This window comes from Hyperoodon ampullatus (genome assembly GCF_949752795.1).
Source record: "Hyperoodon ampullatus genome assembly, chromosome: 3".
Lineage (NCBI taxonomy): Eukaryota > Metazoa > Chordata > Mammalia > Artiodactyla > Ziphiidae > Hyperoodon > Hyperoodon ampullatus.
In genome coordinates, this window is record NC_136916.1 from 20,614,110 (window position 1) to 20,636,029 (window position 21,920).

The window sequence follows — 21,920 nt, forward strand, 5'->3', positions numbered from 1 at the left end:
GAGCATAATAAGTTTATATGTTATTTTGAATATGTAATTAGCCTTGAGAAAAAAGATATAATTACAAGAAGATGGAGAGGTATGGTGAGTCTTAAGATTCTTAGAATGATGGCAGTGTACTTTCAAGGACCCAAAGTGTTATTGATGCTGATGATTTATACCTAATTTCATTCAAAGGTGATGATGCTCCTTCTTGATGGCAATTTATCACTATTTTTGTCTGTTCAGATAGGATCAATGTCATTAAGAAGAGGACAGAGGTTTTCCTGAAGAAACGCTCCAGAATTGGGAAGAGGAGAGGGAAGAGGGGGAGAGTGTGTGTTTGGGGGGTGGGGGTGGACCTGAATGAAGACTGTAGGTCACACTGAGTTATGAGATAGAAGGTTCTAGAGAGACTCGACCCTCCTTGAAGGCACTTTGACACAGGAGAACCCTTTTGCTATTTGGAACCTTTTAGATGTAGGAGGGAAAAAGAAGAAAATGTGTATCTAGTTACTTATATCAATGGGGAGTGTGTAAGTCAGATGTTCACAACTTAAAGAACAGCACTGATTGTGCTCTCGTGCCCCTGAAGGAACACCTTTGCAGTGTATGAAAATAACTAATGTACTGGGCATACTTAACATTTTCTTGTTTATTCTATGCTTTCTGTGTATATGCCTCCCTGTTCGGATCTGAAAAGCAGAGATGAGAGGATCCAAATGTGCCATGTTAAGTTGTATCAATTATCAGGAATCCTTTGAAAAGAAAAGACTAACAAATATTCATTAGTTGGACTTAAGGGACTAGTCTAAGCTTTGTCAGTTTGTAACTTTCAATTTATGTTTCTTTTAATAAGTTTCATAGGAGAATTTACAAAGGAATCCCACTCCAGCTCAGAGGGGAAGTCTGGGCCCTCCTCCTGGAGATCCCGAAAATGAAGGAAGAAACCAGAGACCTATATAATGTGAGTACCGAGAGCCAGCCTGTTATTTTGAAACGATCAGTCAATGTTGGGGCATATTTGTCAGGAAAATTGACTAACACCTGGTTGTAGCTACTCATTTGCAATGTAGTATTAATAATAAAGAGATTTACAATGTCACTTTTAGAGTTTTTGGGAAAATAACAGCAGAATTCAGTTTATCCAACAGCTGTCTGTGTATGATTGACTGTTTTCTTCTTCTTTCCCCTAAGATTGTTACAGTATTTCTAGGTTTTATTTTTTATTTATAAAAAGTTAAACGTTTCGGGCTTCCCTGGTGGCGCAGTGGTTGAGAGTATGCCTGCCGATGCAGGGGGCACGGGTTCGTGCCCCGGTCCGGGAGGATCCCGCGTGCCGCGGAGCGGCTGGGCCCGTGGGCCATGGCCGCTGGGCCTGCGCGTCCGGAGCCTGTGCTCCGCAACGGGAGAGGCCACAGCAGTGAGGCCCGCGTACCGCAAAAAAAAAAAAAAAAAAAGTTAAACGTTTCACTCAGTGATCAGTAATGCTTTCTGTAAATTAGTCAGGGCATTAAATTTACCTCCTTGTCATCTCAGCTATACCCTTTCTAAACCTAAATTTTATATTAACCTTTGAAAGGAATAAGAAACATATCTAAAAATAACTTTGTGCCTTGGAAAAAGTGTTCAATGTCACTAATAAACAAGGAAATGTAAATTTTAAAAAATTAAAAATAAACTTTGAAATCTTTCTCAAAAAATGTATATAAATAGAATAAATTAAGATAGAATAACTGAAATAAAGACAAATTATAATAAAAATAAAAATAACTTTGAAATCTGTTCCTCAAAAAATGTATATATATAGAATAAGACCGAATAACTGAAATAAAGACAAATTTTTTGTAATTTAAACCCAACACCAATTATAAAAGGGGCTTTGGAATGCTCTTTTGATACTTTCATATTTATGTATAAATAAGCAAAATTTCATCAAGATGTAAGGTAATAGGGCTTCCCTGGTGGCACAGTGGTTAAGAATCCGCCTGCCGGGCCTCCCTGGTGGTGCAGTGGTTGAGAGTCCGCCTGCCGATGCAGGGGATACGGGTTCGTGCCCCGGTCCGGGAGGCTCCCATATGCCGCGGAGCGGCTGGGCCCGTGAGCCATGGCCGCTGAGCCTGCGCATCCGGAGCCTGTGTTCCACAGCGGGAGAGGCCACAGCAGTGAGAGGCCCGCGTACCGCAAAAAAAAAAAAAAAAAAAGAATCCGCCTGCCCATGCAGGGGACACGGGTTTGAGCCCTGGTCTGGGAAGATCCCACGTGCCGCAGAGCAACTAAGCCCGTGCACCACAACTACTGAGCCTGTGCTCTAGAGCCCACAAGCCGCAACTACTGAAGCCTGTGCACCTAGAGCCCATGCTCCGCAACAAGAGAAGCCACTGCAGTGAGAAGCCCACGCACCGCAACAAAGAGTAGCCCCCGCTCACCGCAACTGGAGAAAGCCCGCACGCAGCAACAAAGACCCAATGCAGACAAAAATAAATAAATAAAATTTTAAAAAGATGTAATAAATATTGGTTAATTTAAACAGTTACTTGGGGCTTCACTGGTGGCACAGTGGTTGAGAGTCCACCTGCCGATGCAGGGAACGCGGGTTCATGCCCCAGTCCGGGAAGATCCCACATGCCGCGGAGCGGCTGGGCCCGTGAGCCATGGCCGCTGAGCCTGCGTGTCTGGAGCCTGTGCTCCGCAACGGGAGAGGCCACAGCAGTGAGAGGCCCGCGTACTGCAAAAACAAAACAAAACAAAACAAAAAAAACAGTTACTTGTTTTTTATGATGTAAAGGGTTTTTAAATTAGTTGTTTGGACCCTGCACAGATTATGAGTTTTGTCTCAGGATTTTAGAGTTTCAAATTATTTTAGATGGTTGATTAGATATTTGCCTTTAATGTCATAGTTTTAGAACCAGTATTGAAAAATGATATCTGAGAGAAATATTTAAAATCTAACCCCAGCCCCTAGTACAGTGTGCCTCTCATATGGTGGGTGCTCAGTAAATATTTATTTAATTAATAAAGAAGAAACTTTTAGTTAGCATGCTGTTTTGGTTTCCTGGGGCTGCCATGACAAAGTCCCACAAACGGAGTGGCTTAAAACAACAGAAATTTACCCTCCTGCAGTTCTGGAGGATAGAAGTCTGAGATCAGGGTGTCAGCAGGGCCATACTCCATCCCAAGGCTTTAGGGAAGAACCTTTCCTTGACTCTTCCTAGATCCTGGAGTTGCCGGCATCCCGGCTCTTCGTTGGCTTGAGGCTGCATCACTCCAGTCTCTCCCTCTGTCTTCAAGTGGCCTTTCCTTGTGTGTGTGTCTGTCTCACCTTCTAAGGACACTAGTCATTGGATTTAGGGTCGACCCTAATCTAGTATGACCTCCTCTTAACTTGACTACATCTGTAAAGACCCTATTTCCAAATCAGGTCATAGGCCCAGGTTTTAGGTAGACAGGAATTTGGGGTGGATACTGTTCAACCCAGTACACATGCTAATATTAGAACTGTGGTTCAGGCTTTTTCTACCTAGAATAAAATTATCCAGTTACTGTATATCCAGTATACAGTAACAAGAAAAGAAGTGACTTGCCCACCAATCCTTTCAAGCTTATAATTTTCAGCGCTATCATAAACATTATTTTTACTACGTGAGATTCCTCTAGCATTTAACCAAGTCTTCCTTTCCCAGTTACTTTCTTTTACTCTCTCTTTGTAAAAGTAGTATAAATTGCTGTCCTGAAATGGGAAATTCAATGGGAATAAAACTACTTTTTCTTAATCTATTGATACTAAGATTTTTCTCAAATGGTGGAATTGTCCTGATTCCTGAGCCAGTGCTCTTATCTGCTATTTCTCCTGTTCTTTTAATTGTATCTCATTGTTATCTGTCTCTCTGGGGTACAGTGCTGTGTCTCACAGATGGCAGAGATCCAGTGACAGTGGATAACAACCTCACCTGCAGCCTCAGCAAGGCTTAGTAATCTTGTTGGCCAAACCCACAGTGAAGTTGCTAGTTTTTCATCCAGATACTTTCCACTGTACTTCTGCTCTCAGGTTTATAGGTTCATTACATTCCTATTTCTTTTAAGTAAAATGTTTATTCTTTATTATTGTGACACTCATGGATCTTAACCCACCCAATCTCAGAGTAACCTTAGAAGTTGCTTACACCTCCTTTAAGATAAGAAATATGCTTGATTTCCTATATTCTGTACATTGGCTTGTAACCATTCTAGGACATAAATAATCTTTCTCTTCTATTATTTTTTACCTGCTTAACTGGGCTTTGTTTTTGTCATGAGGTCTTTTTTTATGTTGAATTTTTTTGTCCTCTAGAGTAATTTTTTAAATAGATCTTTATTGGAGTACTGCTTCACAGTACTGTGTTAGTTTCTGTTGCACAACCAAGCAAATCAGCCATATGCATACACATGTCCCCATATCCCCTCCCTCTAGGTAGCCTCCCTCCCATCCTCCCTATCCCACCCCTCTAGGTCATCATCACAAAGCACCGAGCCGATCTTCCTGTGCTATGCTGCTGCTTCCCACCAGCCAGCTGTTTTACATTCGGTAGTGTATGTATGTCGATGCTACTTTCACTTCGTCCCAGTTTCGCCCTCCCACCCATGTCCTCAAGTCCATTCTCTATGTCTACCTCTTTATTCCTGTCCTGCAACTAGGTTCATCAGTACCATTTTTTTTTTTTTAGATTCCATATATATATATGCGTTAGCATATGGTATTTATTTTTCTCTTTCTGACTTACTTCACTCTGTATGACAGACTCTAGGTCCATCCACCTCACTACAAGTAACTCAGTTTCGTTTCTTTTTATGGCTGAGTAATATTCCATTGTATATATGTGCCACATCTTCTTTATCCACTCATCTGTCAGTGGATATTTAGGTTGGTTCCATGTCTTGCCTATTGTAAATAGTGCTGCAGTGAACATTGTGATACATGTCTCTTTTTGAATTATCGTTTTCTCAGGGTAGATGCCCAGTAGTGGGATTGCTGGGTCATATGGTAGTTCTGTTTTTAGTTCTTTAAGGAACCTCCATACTGTTTTCCATAGTGGTTTTATCAATTTACATTCCCACAAACAGTGCAGGAGGGTTCCTTTTTCACCACACCCTTTCCAGCATTTATAGTTTCTAGATTTTTTGATAATGGCCATTCTGACCAGTGTGAAGTGATACCTCATTGTAGGTTTGATTTGCATTTCTCTAATAATTAGTGATGTTGAGCATCTTTTCATGTGCCTCTTGGCTATCTGTATGTCTTCCTTGGTGAAATGTCTATTTAGGTCTTCCACCCATTTTTTAACTGGATTGTTTGTTTTTTGATATTGAGCTCCATGAGCAGTTTATATATTTTGGAGATTAATCCTTTGTTGTTGCATTTGCAAATATTTTCTCCCGTTCTGAGGGTTGTCTTTTTGTCTTGTTTATGGTTTCGTTTTCTGTGTAAAAGCTTTTAAGTTTAATTAAGTCCCATTTGTTTATTTTTGTTTTTATTTCCGTTACTCTAGGAGGTGGGTCAAAAAAGATCCTGCTGTGGTTTATGTCAAAGAGCATTTTTCCTATGTTTTCCTCTAAGAGTTTTATAGTGTCTGGTCTTACATGTAAGTCTTTAATCCATTTGGAGTGTATTTTTGTGTATGGTGTTAGGTAGTGCTCTAATTTCATTCTTTTATGTGTAGCTATCCAGTTTTCCCAGCACCACTTATTGAAGAGGCTGTCTTTTCTCCACTGTATGTTCTTGCCTCCTTTGTCGTAAATTAGGTGCCTATATGTGTGTAGGTTTATCTCTGGGCATTCTGTCCTGTACCATTGATCCATATTTCTGTTTTTGTGCCAGTACCATACTGTCTTGATTACGGTAGTTTTGTGGTATAGTTTAAAGTCGGGGAGCCTGATTCCTCCAACTCCATTTTTCTTTTTCAAGATTGCTTTGTCTATTCGGGGTCTTTTGTGTTTCCATACGAATTGTAAACTTTTTTGTTCTAATTCTGTGAAGAATGCCATTGATAGTTTGATAGAGATTGCATTGAATCTGTAGATTGCTTCGGGTAGTATAGTCATTTTCACAATATTGATTCTTCGAATCCAAGACCATGTATATTTCTCCATCTGTTTGTCATCTTTGATTTCTCTCATCAGTGTTTTATAGTTTTCTGAGTACAAGTCTTTCACCTCCTTAGGCAGGTTTATTCCTAGGTGTTTTATTCTTTTTGTTGCAGTGGTAAATGGGAGTGTTTCCTTAATATCTCTTTCTGGTTTTTTGTTTTTGGTGTGTAGGGATGCCAGAGATTTCTGTGCATTAATTTTGTATCCTGAAACCTTACCAGATTAATTGATTAGTTCTAGTAGTTTTCTGGTGGCATCTTTAGGATTTTCTATGTATAGTATTACGTCATCAGCAAACAGTAACAAACAGTTTTACTTCTTCTTTTGCAATTTTTATTCCTTTTATTTCTTTTTCTTCTCTGATTGCTGTGTCTAGGACTTCCAAAACTATGTTGAATAAGAGTGGTGAGAGTGGACATCCTTGTCTTGTTCCTAATCTTAGTGGAAATGCTTTCAGTTTTTCACCATTGAGTATGATGCTTGCTGTGGGTTTGTCATATATGGCCTTTATTATGTTGAGGTAGGTTCCCTCTGTGTCCTTTTTCAGGAGAGTTTTTGTCATAAATGGGTGTTGAATTTTGTCAGAAGCTTTTTCTGCATCTATTGAGATGATCATATGGTTTTTATTCCTAAATTTGTTAATACGGTGTATCACCCTGATTGATTTGTATATATTGAAGAATCCTTGCAAAAAAAAAATGAACAATAACAAAGTAAAAAAATAAAATTAGTCTAGGAAACTAACAGATATGTTAGAAAGAATATAAAAATAAAAGTATAGATAAATCAACAACCGGAAGGTACATCGGTACCACAATAGTAAAAAAAAATAAAAAAGGAGGAGGGGAAAGAAAAAAAAAATAAAAGAGGGAGTTGGGAAGGCCTTGGCTGTGGAGGGCGGGGCCTAAGCAAGGGTGAGGTTTGGGCAGTGGGTGGGGCCAATGCTCAGGACCCACAGGGCTGGAAAAGGCTGTGAGGGGTGAGGCTTAGGCTCAAGGAACAGACGGGGCCCAGGCGTGCCCCCCGCCCCTGGTCTCAGCTGGCAGGGGACCTCACCTGGGAGCCCAGCAGGCTCCCCGTGCCTGAGTGGGCAGGGCGATCACCCTCCGCTCCTCTCCCGCTCCTCCCGGAGGGCCCCTCCCGCCTGCCTCTCCTGATGTCCCCAGCCTCCCTCCTATACCCCCAGCACCCACGCGGCCTGGAGGGGGCTTTGGAGGGGGGGATACCAGCTTGGGAGCTCAGCAGGCTCCCTGGCTCGTGTGGGCCAGGCGATCGCCCTCCGCTCCTCTCCCCTCCTGCTCTTCCTGGAGAGTCCCTCCGCCTGCCTCTCCTGATCTCCCCAGCCTCGGGGGCGCCGATCCTGTCTGGCCTCCACTTCTCCTCCCCCTTCAGTCCCTCTGCGTCCTACTGGTTCACTTTGGGGTTCCTCCCGTCTCCTTAGGTGTCAGAGTCCCCCACCGGCGGCTGGCAGGTGCCTTGGTGTGGGGAGATGCTAACTCCCGTCTTCCCACACTGCCATCTTCAGGAAAAGTTTTCTAGAGTAATTGACATTATAGATGTCTTTGGGTGTTTTTCTCCCTCTCAACTAAATTTTATTTTAAAGCATATTTTATCATGTCTTGTCAAACATTTCCTTTCTGTGTTTTGATACCTCATCTTTTACCAGGGAGCCTGCGGAACAATAATTGAAACCTCTTTGCTTGCCGACTGCCTTTTTTTTTTTTTTAAGATATTTAAAGAACAAATATGTAAAGATTATTTTTTTAAACCTAAATTTTTGTAATGTCTCTTGGATCAACTTTTATCAGAAGTAGCATACAATACTATTTTAGTGGTTGTACGGTTCTCTAGTACAATAGTATAAATATCTTCCTTGGTCTTCAGAACTCTGAAGTGTTTTAAAACCCTGTGGAAGTGCTCACGTTTTTAAAAGCTGCAGAAGCTGCCCTTCTCTGAGCTCCTACCTCAAAACACAAAACCCACATCCTCACAAAACATTTAACATACATACACATATTCTAGGCAGCCTTGTTTTTTCCACTTTTAGCTTAAGTCAGGAATTAACAGTTATGTTTATATATATTTACGAGAATTGGTTTTAACAGAAATATATATTTCCAGTACATGGTAAATAGGTCAATATAACACATGTATATAGATGTTTAATTACAATTAAATCTGGTTAAGTATAAATTAATATAAATTTTAATCTCCCACCTGGTTAAACATACTCACTTTGTTCTTTTCCCCCTGAAATGCTGCTTAATTGACAGCAGAGAGGGTTTTTAAAAAAGACAAAAACTGCAAGGAATAAGAAAATGGGAGAAGAGCTAACCCTTGGCAATTTTTGGAGACCAGAATTCAGACAAACATTTAGTAATTTTAGCAACCCTGAGAAAACCGGAGGAGGACCTGATTTATATTTCAAAATCCCCAGCAGGCTTTGTAATTGCCAGCTCCAGGTACCTCTGGAAGTGGAATTGAAACTGAAAACAGTAGAAGTGCTTGAAAGTCTGTTGCAGAAGCAGTTGGAGTCCCTGAGTGCCCCTACCTGCTCCCCACCCCTGCACGAGCCGGGGGCAGGGTGTGGGTTACCGTTTGGAGAGGATGAAACAGAAGGCCCGTGGGCTGGAGCGGACACAGACCTGCGGAGGAGAGCACAGAGGGAGGGAATGGCCTGGATTCGGGGCAGTCCCGCCTTTCCCTCCGCTCGGCTCCCAGAACAAAACACCGACAGCCGGACGCTTGTCCTCCTGACAGGAACTCAGAAGAGTCTTCTCTAGGAATCTGACCAGCCCAAGAAAATACCCCCCAAACTCCTGACTTCACGGGAAGCCCAGTGAAACCAGCCAGATCACTCTACAGTGAAGACAGAGCTTGAAGCCCCACGTCTGCACATAGCGCTTTCCATCAGCTTTCTCATGTCTTCTTTCAAATATGAGTGAGGAGAGGAGCTAGGAGCTAACATGGAAAATAAGAACAAGTAGAAAAAGCAATTTGTGAGAAACAGACTGTACAGCAAGACGAAAACGGAAGAGCTATTGCTGGGGTCTTCAGAGGGATAAAAAGAGATATTGTGTCCATAAAACAAGTAGAGGATGCTATAAAAGGAACATTAGAGAACAGCAGAGCTTATGAATATAAAAAAATGATAATAGAAATGGAAAATTCTAGAGGAGGGTTTGAAAATAACAAGTGAAGAAATTTCCCAGAAAATAGATTGTGAAGTCAAAACTCAAATCAGTGAGTTTTTACGATTGAAAAGATCCATCAGGTGCCCAAACCTGTGGCTAAAAATAGATCTAAGCCAAGCACAGAAATTGCAAGTTTCTAAACTTGAAGATAGAAGCTCCTATAAGCTTCTCGAGAGGAAAAAAATAGATTTCATGTAAAGAAGAATTAGAATGGCAACACTGGAAGCTAGAAGACAGTGAAGGCGGTGCCTTTTGAGCAAAAATATTTTCTGACTTAGAATTCTAAAATAGCTAAGAAAGAAGATAGATTTATCAGACATTCAAAGTGTCACAAAATTTATCTCCCACACGCCCTTTCACAGGAGCTACTGGAGGACAAGCTGCTCCAGAACAAGGGAATAAACCAAGAAAGATGTGAGATGCAGGAGACAGGGGACCCAAGCAAAGGAAGGCCTAGCAGATGGTGAAGGGAGACCCTCGAGACCCCCACTGAGTAGCGGGTCCAAAAGCTCTGGAAGCCAGGCCTGCAGGGAGGGTGCCTGTTCTGTTAGAATAGCACCAGGAGAGGTTGATGCAACTTAAGGTGAGTTTGGATTGAATTAGCGACGCATATGTAGAAAATGAAGCAAATCAAGAAACAAGGCAATGATAAGCCCCAAGGAAAACAAGAACATTGTGCTAGAAAGAAGAAAGGAGGCATAGTGAACTGCATGGCTCAGCTGTGAAGAGTCTTAGGAACACAAACTCCAAAACGCTCTCCATCCAAAATGAAAATCTTAACTGTACTGGCAGGATGGGAGGGAGAGGAGGGGGTGGGAGGAGGGAGAGGAGGGGGTGGGAGGAGGGAGAGGAGGGGGTGGGAGGAGGGAGAGGAGGGGGTGGGAGGAGGGAGAGGAGGGCGTGGGGATGGAGAGAAACCTTTCATTGTGCACCTTTTCATATTGTTTTCATTTTTGAACCATGGAAATGGCTTTCCTAAGTCAAAGTTTTTTAAAGAGAATTATTTTACCATTTGTCATAGGCTTTTTGACAACCGATTTCCATAACAATGTGCTTTCTTCCCCTGTTTTTCCTCTTCAGAAATTAAAACACAGAGCACGGGGTTGTTCACCTGATATCAGACAAATAGACCTTGATGTCAACCGCACATTTAGGGACCATATCATGTTTAGAGACAGATATGGTGTGAAGTAAGTAAAGTTTAGTATTATGAACTATGAATAGCATTTACAAATAGTCTTTATCAATTTGAAATGTCAGTGTTTGGAATGTCTTGTATAGACGATAATTTTGATTCCAATTCTAAGGGTTTAAGTTTTGGTGAATCATTTGTTCCATATTGTATACAATTCAGGGGCTAATTTAACTTAAATTTTTAACCTTTGACATAGTAGGTGCTATAAAATTGCTATAAATCATTTTATGATCTGGGAATTCTTAAATATATGGTAGATACTTTTATTAAAGGTGTTAGAAAAGAAATGAGAGATTGTGTTACTTTTTGAGAGCCGTGTCAGCAATAAATACATTCTTAGACCCTTGACTCCACGCAAAGGTGAAACTAAAATAATGGGAAATACGCAAATGAAATGACTATGACAGTTTAGGAATGAAAGGTACAGTTTTGCTGACCTCCGTATCAGTTAAGGTTCAACCAGAGAAAAAGAAACCAGTAAGAGATGTAAACTAAGGGATTTATCGTGGGGAATCGGCTTACACAGTTGCAGGGACTGACTCGGCAAGTTCAGGATCTGTAGGGCGGGCCATCAGGAGGGGCAGCTGGAGCTCTCGGGTGGGCGCGAGTGAAGCTGCGGTCCACAGGAGGAATCCCTCCTTCAGGGAAGCCTCAGATCTGCTCTTCCGGCCTTTTGACTGCTTGACCCAGGGCTTCCCAGATCATCTAGGGTACTCTCCCCTACTTCAAGTCAATTGACTGTGTACTTTAATGACATTTACAAAGCACCTTTTCTACAGCAGCACCTACATTAGGGTTTGAATAACTGGGGGTTGTAGCCCGGCCAAGTGGACATGTAAAGCTAACCATCACAGTCCACCCTTGTCAACTTAATTTCCACATAAAGACGATAAAGGCATGCTTTGCCTAACATGGTACAGCTATTCTACTTAAGACTGAAAATGTGCTAACCCCCTCCCCATGAAAAGATGCAGTGCCCTTGGGTAGTGTTTACTCTTTTTGCGTCGATATGTGTAACCTAAATTCTGTGATATAAAGTCAACTATTAAACATCTTACGTTAGATGATAAGGAAAAAGAAAGAAGAAAACACATTAAAATATATACACAAACATATTGATATCAAAATAAGGAAATGCTCAAAACAGATATAGTCAGCAGTTCTGCGACTGGGCACGTGGTCACTGCTGGTTGGTTACTTACCTTCCCACTACCCACCCCATATCCCCTTTGCCCTCAGCAAGTGCCTTGGCTGGCCGTAGTTCTTTGCCTGGTGGGGCGACCTAAACCTTTATTCCTGAAGAGTCTGGACCATTAGCAGTCCTGCCTGAATTTGCTTGTGGAGGTTATCCGTTGACTTTAATCACAGGGTTTGGTTATACTCAGAGGCACCTTAAGTGTCTTCTGTGTTCTAGACGTGCTCCTGCTTACGTCCACTGTGTCCTAGCACCCCCTTCCCCTTAGCGGTCTGGATCAGTCCCTCCAGCCGGTACAGTCACCTCCTTCTTTGCCTGTTGATTCGGAGGCATGAGGAGCCCAGAGTGGCCGGGTGGCCGTCTCGGCTTTCAGTTCAGTGGAATCATTGTGTCTCCTGGTGGGGACATTCCTCTCTTTGGAGCCAGGACCTCTAGAGCAGCGGAGCCAAGCGTGTTGTTAGTGGACCCGAGAGGTAACGGTGTGTGGAGCCACTCCCGTTCCCACCCCTGGATCCTGGGAGAGGCAACGCTGGTGCTGGAGGCTGATTTTGGGTGTATACCGCCTCCTTGCAAGGTACTTCTCGGAGCTGGCAGTGTGAGTGAGTCTTCAGAAGGCCGGTCCGCAGCTCCGTCCAGCCGGCTCCTCCTATGGGGATGATTCTATAGTGAGAGTAGTTCAGTGAAAGAGGGGAGCAAATTGAAGAAACTGTGAAGCCCTTCATGCTTTTTGCTATAAATCCTTTCTGTCAAATTTAGCCTCAAGTTTAGACCGTATTGTTTAAATTTGAGCTCGGGGATCATTTCCTTATTATAGTAGTAGTTTAATCTGGATTATCTGTTTATCTTCAGTCAAACTTGTTTATTTTTTTAAGTTTATAATTTTAAAAATATGTGAAAAAAACTAAATTGTGTTCAATGTAAATTTCTTTTTCTAGGCAGCAATCCCTGTTCCACGTTCTTGCTGCATATTCTATCTACAATACGGTAAGTTGGAGCACGCCTGCCCACAGCTTTTTGAGTTGTGCTCTGAGCATCTGGAGGAGATCTTTGGGCCTCCCTCCTGACAAGGCCCTTTTGGCCTGCATTGCTTCATCTCAGGACTGGATGGTCTCCAGGTGTCTGTGGATCTTCTTGAGGCTCCTGTGGCCCCCCTGGTGTCTTAGAGCAGAGCTGGTTGGGAAGCGGAAAAACCACAGTATGACAGCGAAGCTCACTTTCCCCCTCTTTCTCCAGACTGTTTTGTTACGTTTTGTGTTGCTGTTTGTCTTGTTTTTATTTTAAGCAAGTAGGACTGGAATGAGCAGGCTAGAAGGACAGGAAGTTGTAGCTAGGTTAACTTCTGCCTGACTCGTGGTGACTCCTCATTGCCCGGGGAGGTTGCCTTTCAGGATCACATTTCATTTATTCAGTGAGGTCCAGGTGGGAGACCATAGGTACCTATTTGCTGTCTCCTGGAGTAGGCCAAAACTAAGCTTTTCGGTATTAGAACATGTTATTCTTAAGGCATTGATTACTCTGGGGGGAGAGAGATTTGGGGGGAAAGATCAACTAGTGTCGAAACCAGTGTAGATGCCAAATAAATGCTTGTTGACTAGATTCCAGGAAGGACACCTTGAACTTTGGGGTGTATCATTTCTGTTATAGTCAAAACCTTTAAGTTACAAGGGACAGAAATTCAGTCAAATAAGGGCAAGTTAAAAAGGGATTGATTACAGGGACTTCTCATAGAAATGAAGCTCAGGGGGGTTGGAGCTGGAGAGTGAGAAGCCTCCAGTGAGAAGAGCTTCCCTTTCTCTCTCTTCCACTCTGTGGCCATGTGGTAATCCTGATTGTCTGTGGGAACTGTTCGTTCCACTGTTTCTCTCTCCAGATTGCTTTCTTTGTCTGCTTATCTGTTTTCCAAGGCTAGTATTGCACCCATGGACTCAGCATGACCATTCTGTTCAAGTACATACCACCATCGGATTGCAGTCTCTGGCTTTACTCATTTTTCTTAGAGAAATTAGTAAATTAGTCTTGCAGCCAATTAATGGTTCCCTGGGGCCAGGTGTCCTCTGTTCCATCAGCTTTGGTTCACATGGCACAGACATGAATCTCTAAGGCCATGTTATAAGCAGGGATTTTGGGGGGAGTGGGCAGTTCTCAGGGAAGGAGCATAGGCTGGATAGGTACCCCACAGTGTGTCTGTATAAAGGTCTGGAAGTCTAGAGGAGAAAAGACAGCAAATTTGGGAACTATATGAGGAGAGAAATTTGCCAGCATCTGAGCAAAGAAGAGGACTGTTGAGCTGAGAATCACACACAAAACAGAAAAATAAACAGCCTTTACAGAAGGTGTAATGGTACTGAACAGGGCTCAGTAAAATCCGTGCAGGTTAAACTTGCCTGTACTTCTTCATTTATTCTCCAATACCAGGTGCGTTCTTTGATAGTATGTGGCTCAGTGCTGTTGAGATTGTAATATTTCTCTATGGAATTTCCATTAAATAATGTGTTTAGGCATTTTCTGATTATTTTCTACATCAGTTTTTTATATGTGCATGTACATGTAATTCGATCTGAAAACCCCCAGTTTCTCTGTTCTCATTTTCTCTTTAGGAAGTTGGATACTGTCAGGGGATGAGCCAGATCACAGCTTTACTCCTCATGTATATGAATGAAGAAGATGCCTTCTGGGCCCTGGTCAAACTGTTCTCGGGCCCCAAACATGCCATGCATGGTAAGAAAACCCCATAGTTGATCATCAGCAACAAACAAGGGAGGGAGAAAAAGGCAAATTCAAACAAAGTCAGACTTTGGAAGATGCTTGGTAGGGTTAAGTCCAAAAAAATGTTTAGGGGCTTCTTTAATTCATTAGTGTTTGTTACTAGTTTCTTATTTAACTCTTCTCTATTTCTAAACTTTTCTGTTCACATTTATATTCCTTCATGTTTACTACAAAGTATACTGTTGACATTTTAAAACTCTTTCCTTACTTGGCCCAGTCAGGAGAAACTAATTTACGTTTAGAAGAATTTAGGAAAAACTGAATTATTGAGAGCTTTTGATCAAAACTTTTAGACAGTCATGCATTCAGTGAAATGTCTACTATTGACTGGATGTTGTGATGTATACTTCTTTGTCAAAGAATATTAATTGAGAAATGACACTTAGGTGTTTAAAGGAAAGGTACACCGTAATTAAGTAGTTTTGTATTTCATGTGTGTGTTTCAGTTCTTGCAGCCTTAAAGTTGACTCCATTTTACAGTAAAAAGGCTGATAACATAATCTGGACACTTTATTATTTAATATTTCAAAACTTGCATAATTTTTTGGTTTTCAAGTTAGAAGAAGGTTTTTAATAACGTTTTCGTTATATTTGCCAAGCATATGCAGTAAACTTCACTTGCGAGAGTTTGGATTGCACCTTCTCTTGGAAATAAAAGTGGCATTTGTCCATATAATGCAAAATTATTCTCCCAGTGCCACTGCGTGTGATAATACCAAATTAAAAACAGTTTTAACACTAATCACTCTGAGAATGGACCATCTTAGTTCTGTTTGTGAATGTTAAAGCTTTATGTGGTAGGGAACCTGCCACATATTAAAGTAATATTTCAAATTTTCAAAAGTATGACCTTCCATAGTCCATAGTTTATTAAATCTCACATTCTTACCATATGGTTATTGTGGGGGCATTGTGTGTGTGTGTGTGTGTGTGTGTGTGTCTGTCTGTCTGTCTTTCTGTCTGTTTCTCCCTCAGTGGTCCCTGTGAATCTTTTAAAAAATAAATACTATCTGCATGATAACTGTTTCTGGTCACTTTGCATCCCATACAGAGACTCCAGTAGTAAGACACATTATATTGAGCTGCCATCCAATAGACAGTATCATTTCAAAAGGCATCTTGAAGAAGAATAACTCTTCCTTATCAGTCTTCATTTTGCTTTACCCTGAGATGGTGTTGCTGATATATCTTGAAGTACAGTGGAATGTTACGGTTTAAGTAGTATGTAATTATGTGGAATACCGCCCAATTTTAGAAAATTCATTCTTTTAAACAAAGCTGATAGCTTGCTTTCAGTAATTATTGTCACCAGTCTAATCTGTAAAGCAGTATTAATTTTACTATTCTAACATTTACATTACCAAAGCAGTTTAGGTCATTATTATGGGTAAGTTTGTACTTAGAGATATTTGTTTCAAGGTGTGCCTGTGAAGTTATATAACTGAAGGTTACCTCAGTTCTTTGCATTTCCTATGTGAAAAGTGGTATCACTTACAAATGTGTAGAATAAAGTGAGGGCTGAAGAAAATGAGATTTAAAATATCAAGTCTGGGACACCACTGAAAAGTGAAGCAGAGTTGGGTATCTTAGCACCCTTGAGCACTTGTGTATTACTGAAGGGATTGCCTTTTTCAAAATCAGACTTTTTCTTGAAATTCTTCCAACTCCCATTCCTATCAAATTGACCATGAAAGTGGCACAGAAAGAGAGACATGGATTTTTTATGGACTCACTTCACTGGACAGTGTTACTAAGGAGGAAGTTGCTGTCTGGGAAGTTCTACACGCGCCTTAGAAAGCGGAGAATTAGCTAAGAAGTAGCCCTTCCCTGCAGATTATAAAGCTGTGTTTCCCAGCAGTGTGTTCCTTGGGTTCTTGGAGGGACTTAGTTTCGCTTTTTGGAAACAGGTGTGCTGTGCGGAAAAATGGACTCCAAGAGCCAGTAAGGCTGGGAGATGAGCTAAACGAAGAAAACCAGGTTTCTTTAGTCCATACAGCAACTTAGAAACATTCAGAAGTTCATATGCCTCGTGAACATAGGCAAGAAAGGTATATATAACACACAGTATTTCTCCTGGATTCTTTTAAAAACAGAACATTTAGTAACATCTTTCGAAGTTAAGTAGAAGCCAGGTTGGAAAACGCCAATGTGGATAAATCATAAATTCATTGTGTATGCATCCTTTTTAACAGATTATATAGAATATCTGAAAGGAAATTTCCGAATGAAAATAGATGTAAAGTTCCATGACTTAAATACACAAAATTAATACTAACTTCCCATTTACAGTTACTTCCTAGAAATCTTACAGATTATATTGTATAATCAGTTGGGATAGAATATATTAACATCGATCATATAGTGCCCGTATGTTTTAGCTGATGTTAAGTATCACTTATAGAAAGGATTAAAAAGTGATAATAACCTTGACATAGTACTGGAGTAAGCCTGAAAAGGGTAATAAAATGTTTGTTATGTAATGTATTAATGGTAAAACAAAATAAGTAATCAAGATTAGAATAACATAAAAATGTGTACATATAAGACATGACCCAGTACTTCAAGAGAACAGATAATCTTGATACATGGCCTCAGTTTCCATTTTTTCTTAGTTTCCCTTTTAATTCAGAAATATTCTGCCCTCTTTTATACTTTTACAAGGATATAGAAGATCCTTAGCAAACACATACTAGACTGTAAGTTTCATTAACCAAAGCTTATACACAATTGTTTCCTTGAAGGGGAGGAAAAATATCTGGGTGATTACTGGATGCGTTGTTCTTGTTGTTGTTGTTGACAGTTAAAAGATGAAAGAAGTATGTTGCACTTTAAAATAGAGATTTCTGTTGGTATTGTTTATGAAGTATTGTTTTTATGTTTATATTCTAGGATTTTTTGTCCATGGTTTTCCCAAACTCTTGAGGTTTCAAGAACATCATGAAAAAATACTGAATAAATTTTTGTCCAAGCTTAAGCAGCACTTGGTAGGTAGATGTGACATTGACTTACACCCACCTACACCAAGAATAAAGCTAGAAGACTTGAGTGCAGCCGTTGGTCCCAATTACCCTATTGATTTATAGTCTTGTCCATGTCATTTACTGAGCAGTTGTAATTCCCAGTTGTTCAAAGGATGTTAGATTTGTGAAATTTAGTACGGATGAACTATCACAGCCCTAACTCATAGAATCAAACTTTGAAGCTGATATATATGAACAGTATAGTTTCTAAGGATGTGTGATTTCTCAGTGATTTGGGAGGTTTTGTAATCACACTAAGATATTTTAAGGGTCATACAAACTCATCCTCAGTGAACCATATACATGCTGTCCTGTAAAACACGGTAATTTAGTAAAGCAAGGATACGTCCCTTTAGAATATATTAAAGAGAAGCAAAGTGTTGTATTACAATCCTATCTTATGAAGGGTTTATTCTCAGGGTGATTTTCAAAAGTAAAATTGAGGGAGAAGAGAGAGTCAGGAGAGAAGAAGTGGAACTACTCCAGCACGAAAGAGATTTGTAATGACTGGTTTTGTTTAGCTGTGACAGCTACCTCCAGAAACCTGCCTAACTTTTAGTATTATATTGTCATGTTTTGTGTGCTGCAATCCAGAAGTTGTGAAGTCTTTGTTTTTTCCAGGATTCTCAAGAAATCTACACAAGTTTTTATACAATGAAATGGTTTTTTCAATGTTTCCTTGATCGGGTGAGTATTTATTTACAAAGCCCAATCATAAAATTACAAATACCAGCCAAGGGCAAACTGTTAATCTTATTTCTGTTTTGTTTTATTTGTAGACTCCCTTTACACTAAACCTCAGAATATGGGACATCTATATCTTTGAAGGAGAACGAATTCTTACTGCTATGTCTTACACAATCTTAAAATTACACAGAAGTAAGAAAATGTTTAATTATAAAGATTTCACAAAAATCTAGCCTTGTTTTAACTTTGATTTCTCATTACCCACCCAAATTCAAATTCATTTTCTTTCAGTAATGAGTTTAAAAAATTCTTGGAAATCAGTGAAATTATCTTCAGTTGGCACTTTACTTTCATTGGTTCTTCCTCATGACCAGAAGCTTACTACATTGGAAAATGTCTTTGATTTTTTTCTCTACATCATTTTCATCTTCACACTTCAGTGGAATGCAGTGTATATGTTTCACTAATAATAATATTCCTGTTAGCTATTTGTTTCCACGGGGGATCCCTTATTTCTTTTCATTGGTCTGAATCTCAGGTTTGTAGTAGGAAAAGGGAGAGACCAAAGAAGCCAGGCCCCTTAGCTAAAAGGGCTAGTGAGGACATTTTCCTTTACTGTGTCCTTCACCCAGGAAAAAAGCATCCAGCCCCACGCCGTAGACCAGAGATGGGGAACCTCCAGCTCATCTCCCTGTTTGGCTGCTTTGCGGCCTCTGAAGCAAGTACAGTCCATGTCCACAGTTGCCCAAATGTAACACAAAGCCTTTAAAAGCCTTCAGTTGCAATATTTCAAGGGCTCTGTAAATTTGATATGCTGTGCCTTAAGTCAAGGAATTCCTTAAGTCAAGGAATGAGAGTTTCTCTTTATGAATATGAAGAAACTTATTCGTCTTAAAGTCTCAACACAACCTTAAAACTTTGGTGACTCTTCTTTTAACAATGCAGAGAAGAGAGTCACTAGAAGCTTTGGAACCTCACACAACACTTCCAGCCTAGGGCACAGCCTAGGTTCACGTTTGTTGTATACTCTGCATCTTATCTTGTTCTTGAATGATCATCTCTTCAGTTGCCCCCATAACTTATAAGCTAATTGAGTGCTTGGGGTCATGTTTTATAGTTTTTCTCCCTACTGTGCTTGGCTTTGTTCTAAGAATGTGTTAGCTACTTTGATATGAGATTGCTTGATTGCTTACTTGAAAAGCGTGGCCTTCAGGAGCACCAGATTATCCAAATTCTAGGTTGGAATGAAACTTTAAATCCACGACTGTATAGTTTACTCTGAAAGAAGAGGATTCAGAAGTGTTGTGGTCCATTTCCCTCCCTCCCCCAACACGTAAACCACAGCACCAAGATGAAACAATTTGGCAGTGAATTATCTCCCAAGACTCGGGGTCTATCATAACCACAGGAAATCAATCAATCAATCAGTCTCTCCTCTCACCCCCTTTACTTCTTTTCTCTCTTTCTGGATTATGAACTGACAAAAATGTAGAGCAAAAGTATACTCTTAGTATACTAAACATCATTAGTTTAGTTTACATTAGTTAGTTTAAACATTATTAGTTTAATGTTCCCTAAGCAGTGAGAAAGTAAAAACATGATGTTATATTTCCCTATAGCTCTCTTCCTCCTCTTAAATTATGTTTTACTTCAGACTCTTACTTAACTTTGACGAGTAAAAAGTTTCTCTACCTTTTGTAAATAAACTTTAAGCATAACAGTTAGTTTATATCCTACCATGTCATTAGATTAAATAAGCTGTGGAAAACCTTTGTCTGCTGCTGTGTATTTTTTCTTGTTAGGAAGACACAGCTCAAGGACTTACATGAAGTTCCTTCACCATATAAACCTTCAAAAACTGTCTGGACCAATAGTTAGCTGAAGCTCGTAAGATTTTTTTCTTGTTTTTTTCCCTGATGGCCTTACCAATATTTAGAGACATTGTTACTAAAAAAAAAAAAAAAAAAAAAATCACACAGTGATTTTAAACAGTAAAAAAAAAATTAGAAGCAACCTAAATGCCCAATATCAGAAGACCAATTAAGTAAAGTATAGAGCGTACAATACAATGGACTCTTACATAGTTAATGATGGTGGTATAAAATCATGTTTGTTGAAGTGAGAGGTATCAGTGATGTACGCCATCGAGTGGGGGAAAAACAAGGAGGTGAATAACATGGAGAGTATCATTTATTTTTGTAAATTGATACACGTGTACATACATCTGCTTGTAGGTCATTGGCTAGTAGTGGATTTTAGCTGATTTTTACTTTCTGCTTTGTATCTATAATTTGAATTTTTTCATAAATAGAAATACAAATAAAATTAATAATCCAGATTTTTGAGAAATTCTGAGACAGTTAAAATACAGACCTAGAAGTGGATGTGCCTATAGCAGTTGGAGCTCCGTATCAGTGAAACAGAAAGCGCACATGTCATCCTGGGTGGCTCTGGGGGAATATTAATACCCAGGTCCGGTTATTCTTACACCAACGAGAAGGTATTTAGCAGCATTTGCCTGTCCCCAAGCCCCCAGGGGTACCTGCTTTTCTCTGTGACTGCTTTAATATCAGAAAAGATGTTCGTCTTACTCAGTTTCGGTGAAATTCACAAGGCCATATATAAATTGTGTGCTGTGCCCTTTTAAAAACATACATCAGAATAGAATACATTATATTCTCAACCTAAAGTAGCTGTTGTTTACCTTTTTCATCCTTTCTCAGAACATCTTATGAAATTGTCTATGGAAGAACTTGTGGAATTTCTTCAGGAGACCTTGGCAAAGGATTTTTTCTTCGAAGACGACTTTGTAATAGAGCAGCTCCAGATTTCTATGGTAGAACTAAAGCGGGCAAAGTTAGACCTTCCAGAACCTGGTAAGGAAATAGCCAGACTCTTATTGTGTAACTTACAATTAAGATTGGAAGACACGGTGCAGTTAATTAACATGGGCCATTTCTGTTTGAAAACAGCAGCATACTTGTGATGACATCATGTAAATCAGATTTCTTAAAATCTTTGATTTTAAGAAAAATTGAATAAACATATTAATTAAATCTGCCTCTCCTAATAGAGTCCCTACTTAAATTTAGGAAGTTTGATATACAAATAATGTTATTTCAACAGAAGTGACCATGGTGCTTTAAGCTACCATAACAATAAGCACTTTTTACTTTCATCATCTCATTTTGTGGAACCATACGCAGTAACAGAGCAAGTAAAAGTCCCATTTTCTAGAAGAGGAAACTGATACTAAAATGCTAACTCTGAAGCTGCAGAACCTGCAGACAAAGCATTACTGCTGCCACTAGAGTTCGAGTTTCCTGACTGCTGATCCAGGGCTCTTGGCAGTATGTTGCAGTATAAATAATATATTTTATTCACTTATTTCAAAACATCTTCCAGTACCACCTGTTAGGTTTTCTGCTAGGTGCTCTGTTGGGGATTTAACTGAAAAGAAAGACGTGCTTCTTGCTCTCAGGGTGCACAGAGGAGAGACAGAATTTACACAATAATAATAGAGTGTGGATAGGGTCATAATAGAGCTAGAAACAGGATAAATGGGGGAAGATGGATGGAGGGTGATACCGGGTGAGTGGAAGAGAAAAAAAGAAAATGTGGAGAGAGCACAGTAGAAAGAAGTTTTAAGAACACACCTTTGCTAAAAACCAAGATGCTCTGCTTTTAGTTATTTAATTGCAAGGGGTCTAATCCGTGTTCTCCGAGGTTTGTTCTGGGTCTTCAGGATTCACTAGAAAACA

At 40.1% G+C, this 21,920-nt stretch overlaps 1 protein-coding gene across 2 annotated transcripts in view; it reads left to right on the forward strand.

Moving 5' to 3' along the window:
• USP6NL (USP6 N-terminal like) overlaps positions 1-21,920 on the forward strand; it is a gene marked incomplete at its 5' end in the record, with an annotated part of 114,478 nt that overhangs the window by 82,371 nt on the left and 10,187 nt on the right. For both annotated transcript variants that reach the window (XM_079699314.1, XM_079699315.1), the window contains 8 exons: positions 839-946; positions 10,377-10,486; positions 12,622-12,670; positions 14,284-14,404; positions 17,342-17,436; positions 18,094-18,159; positions 18,252-18,351; positions 20,883-21,035. In XM_079699314.1, the coding sequence (XP_079555440.1) occupies positions 839-946; positions 10,377-10,486; positions 12,622-12,670; positions 14,284-14,404; positions 17,342-17,436; positions 18,094-18,159; positions 18,252-18,351; positions 20,883-21,035 (802 nt within the window). The remainder of the gene's footprint in view (positions 1-838; positions 947-10,376; positions 10,487-12,621; positions 12,671-14,283; positions 14,405-17,341; positions 17,437-18,093; positions 18,160-18,251; positions 18,352-20,882; positions 21,036-21,920) is intronic.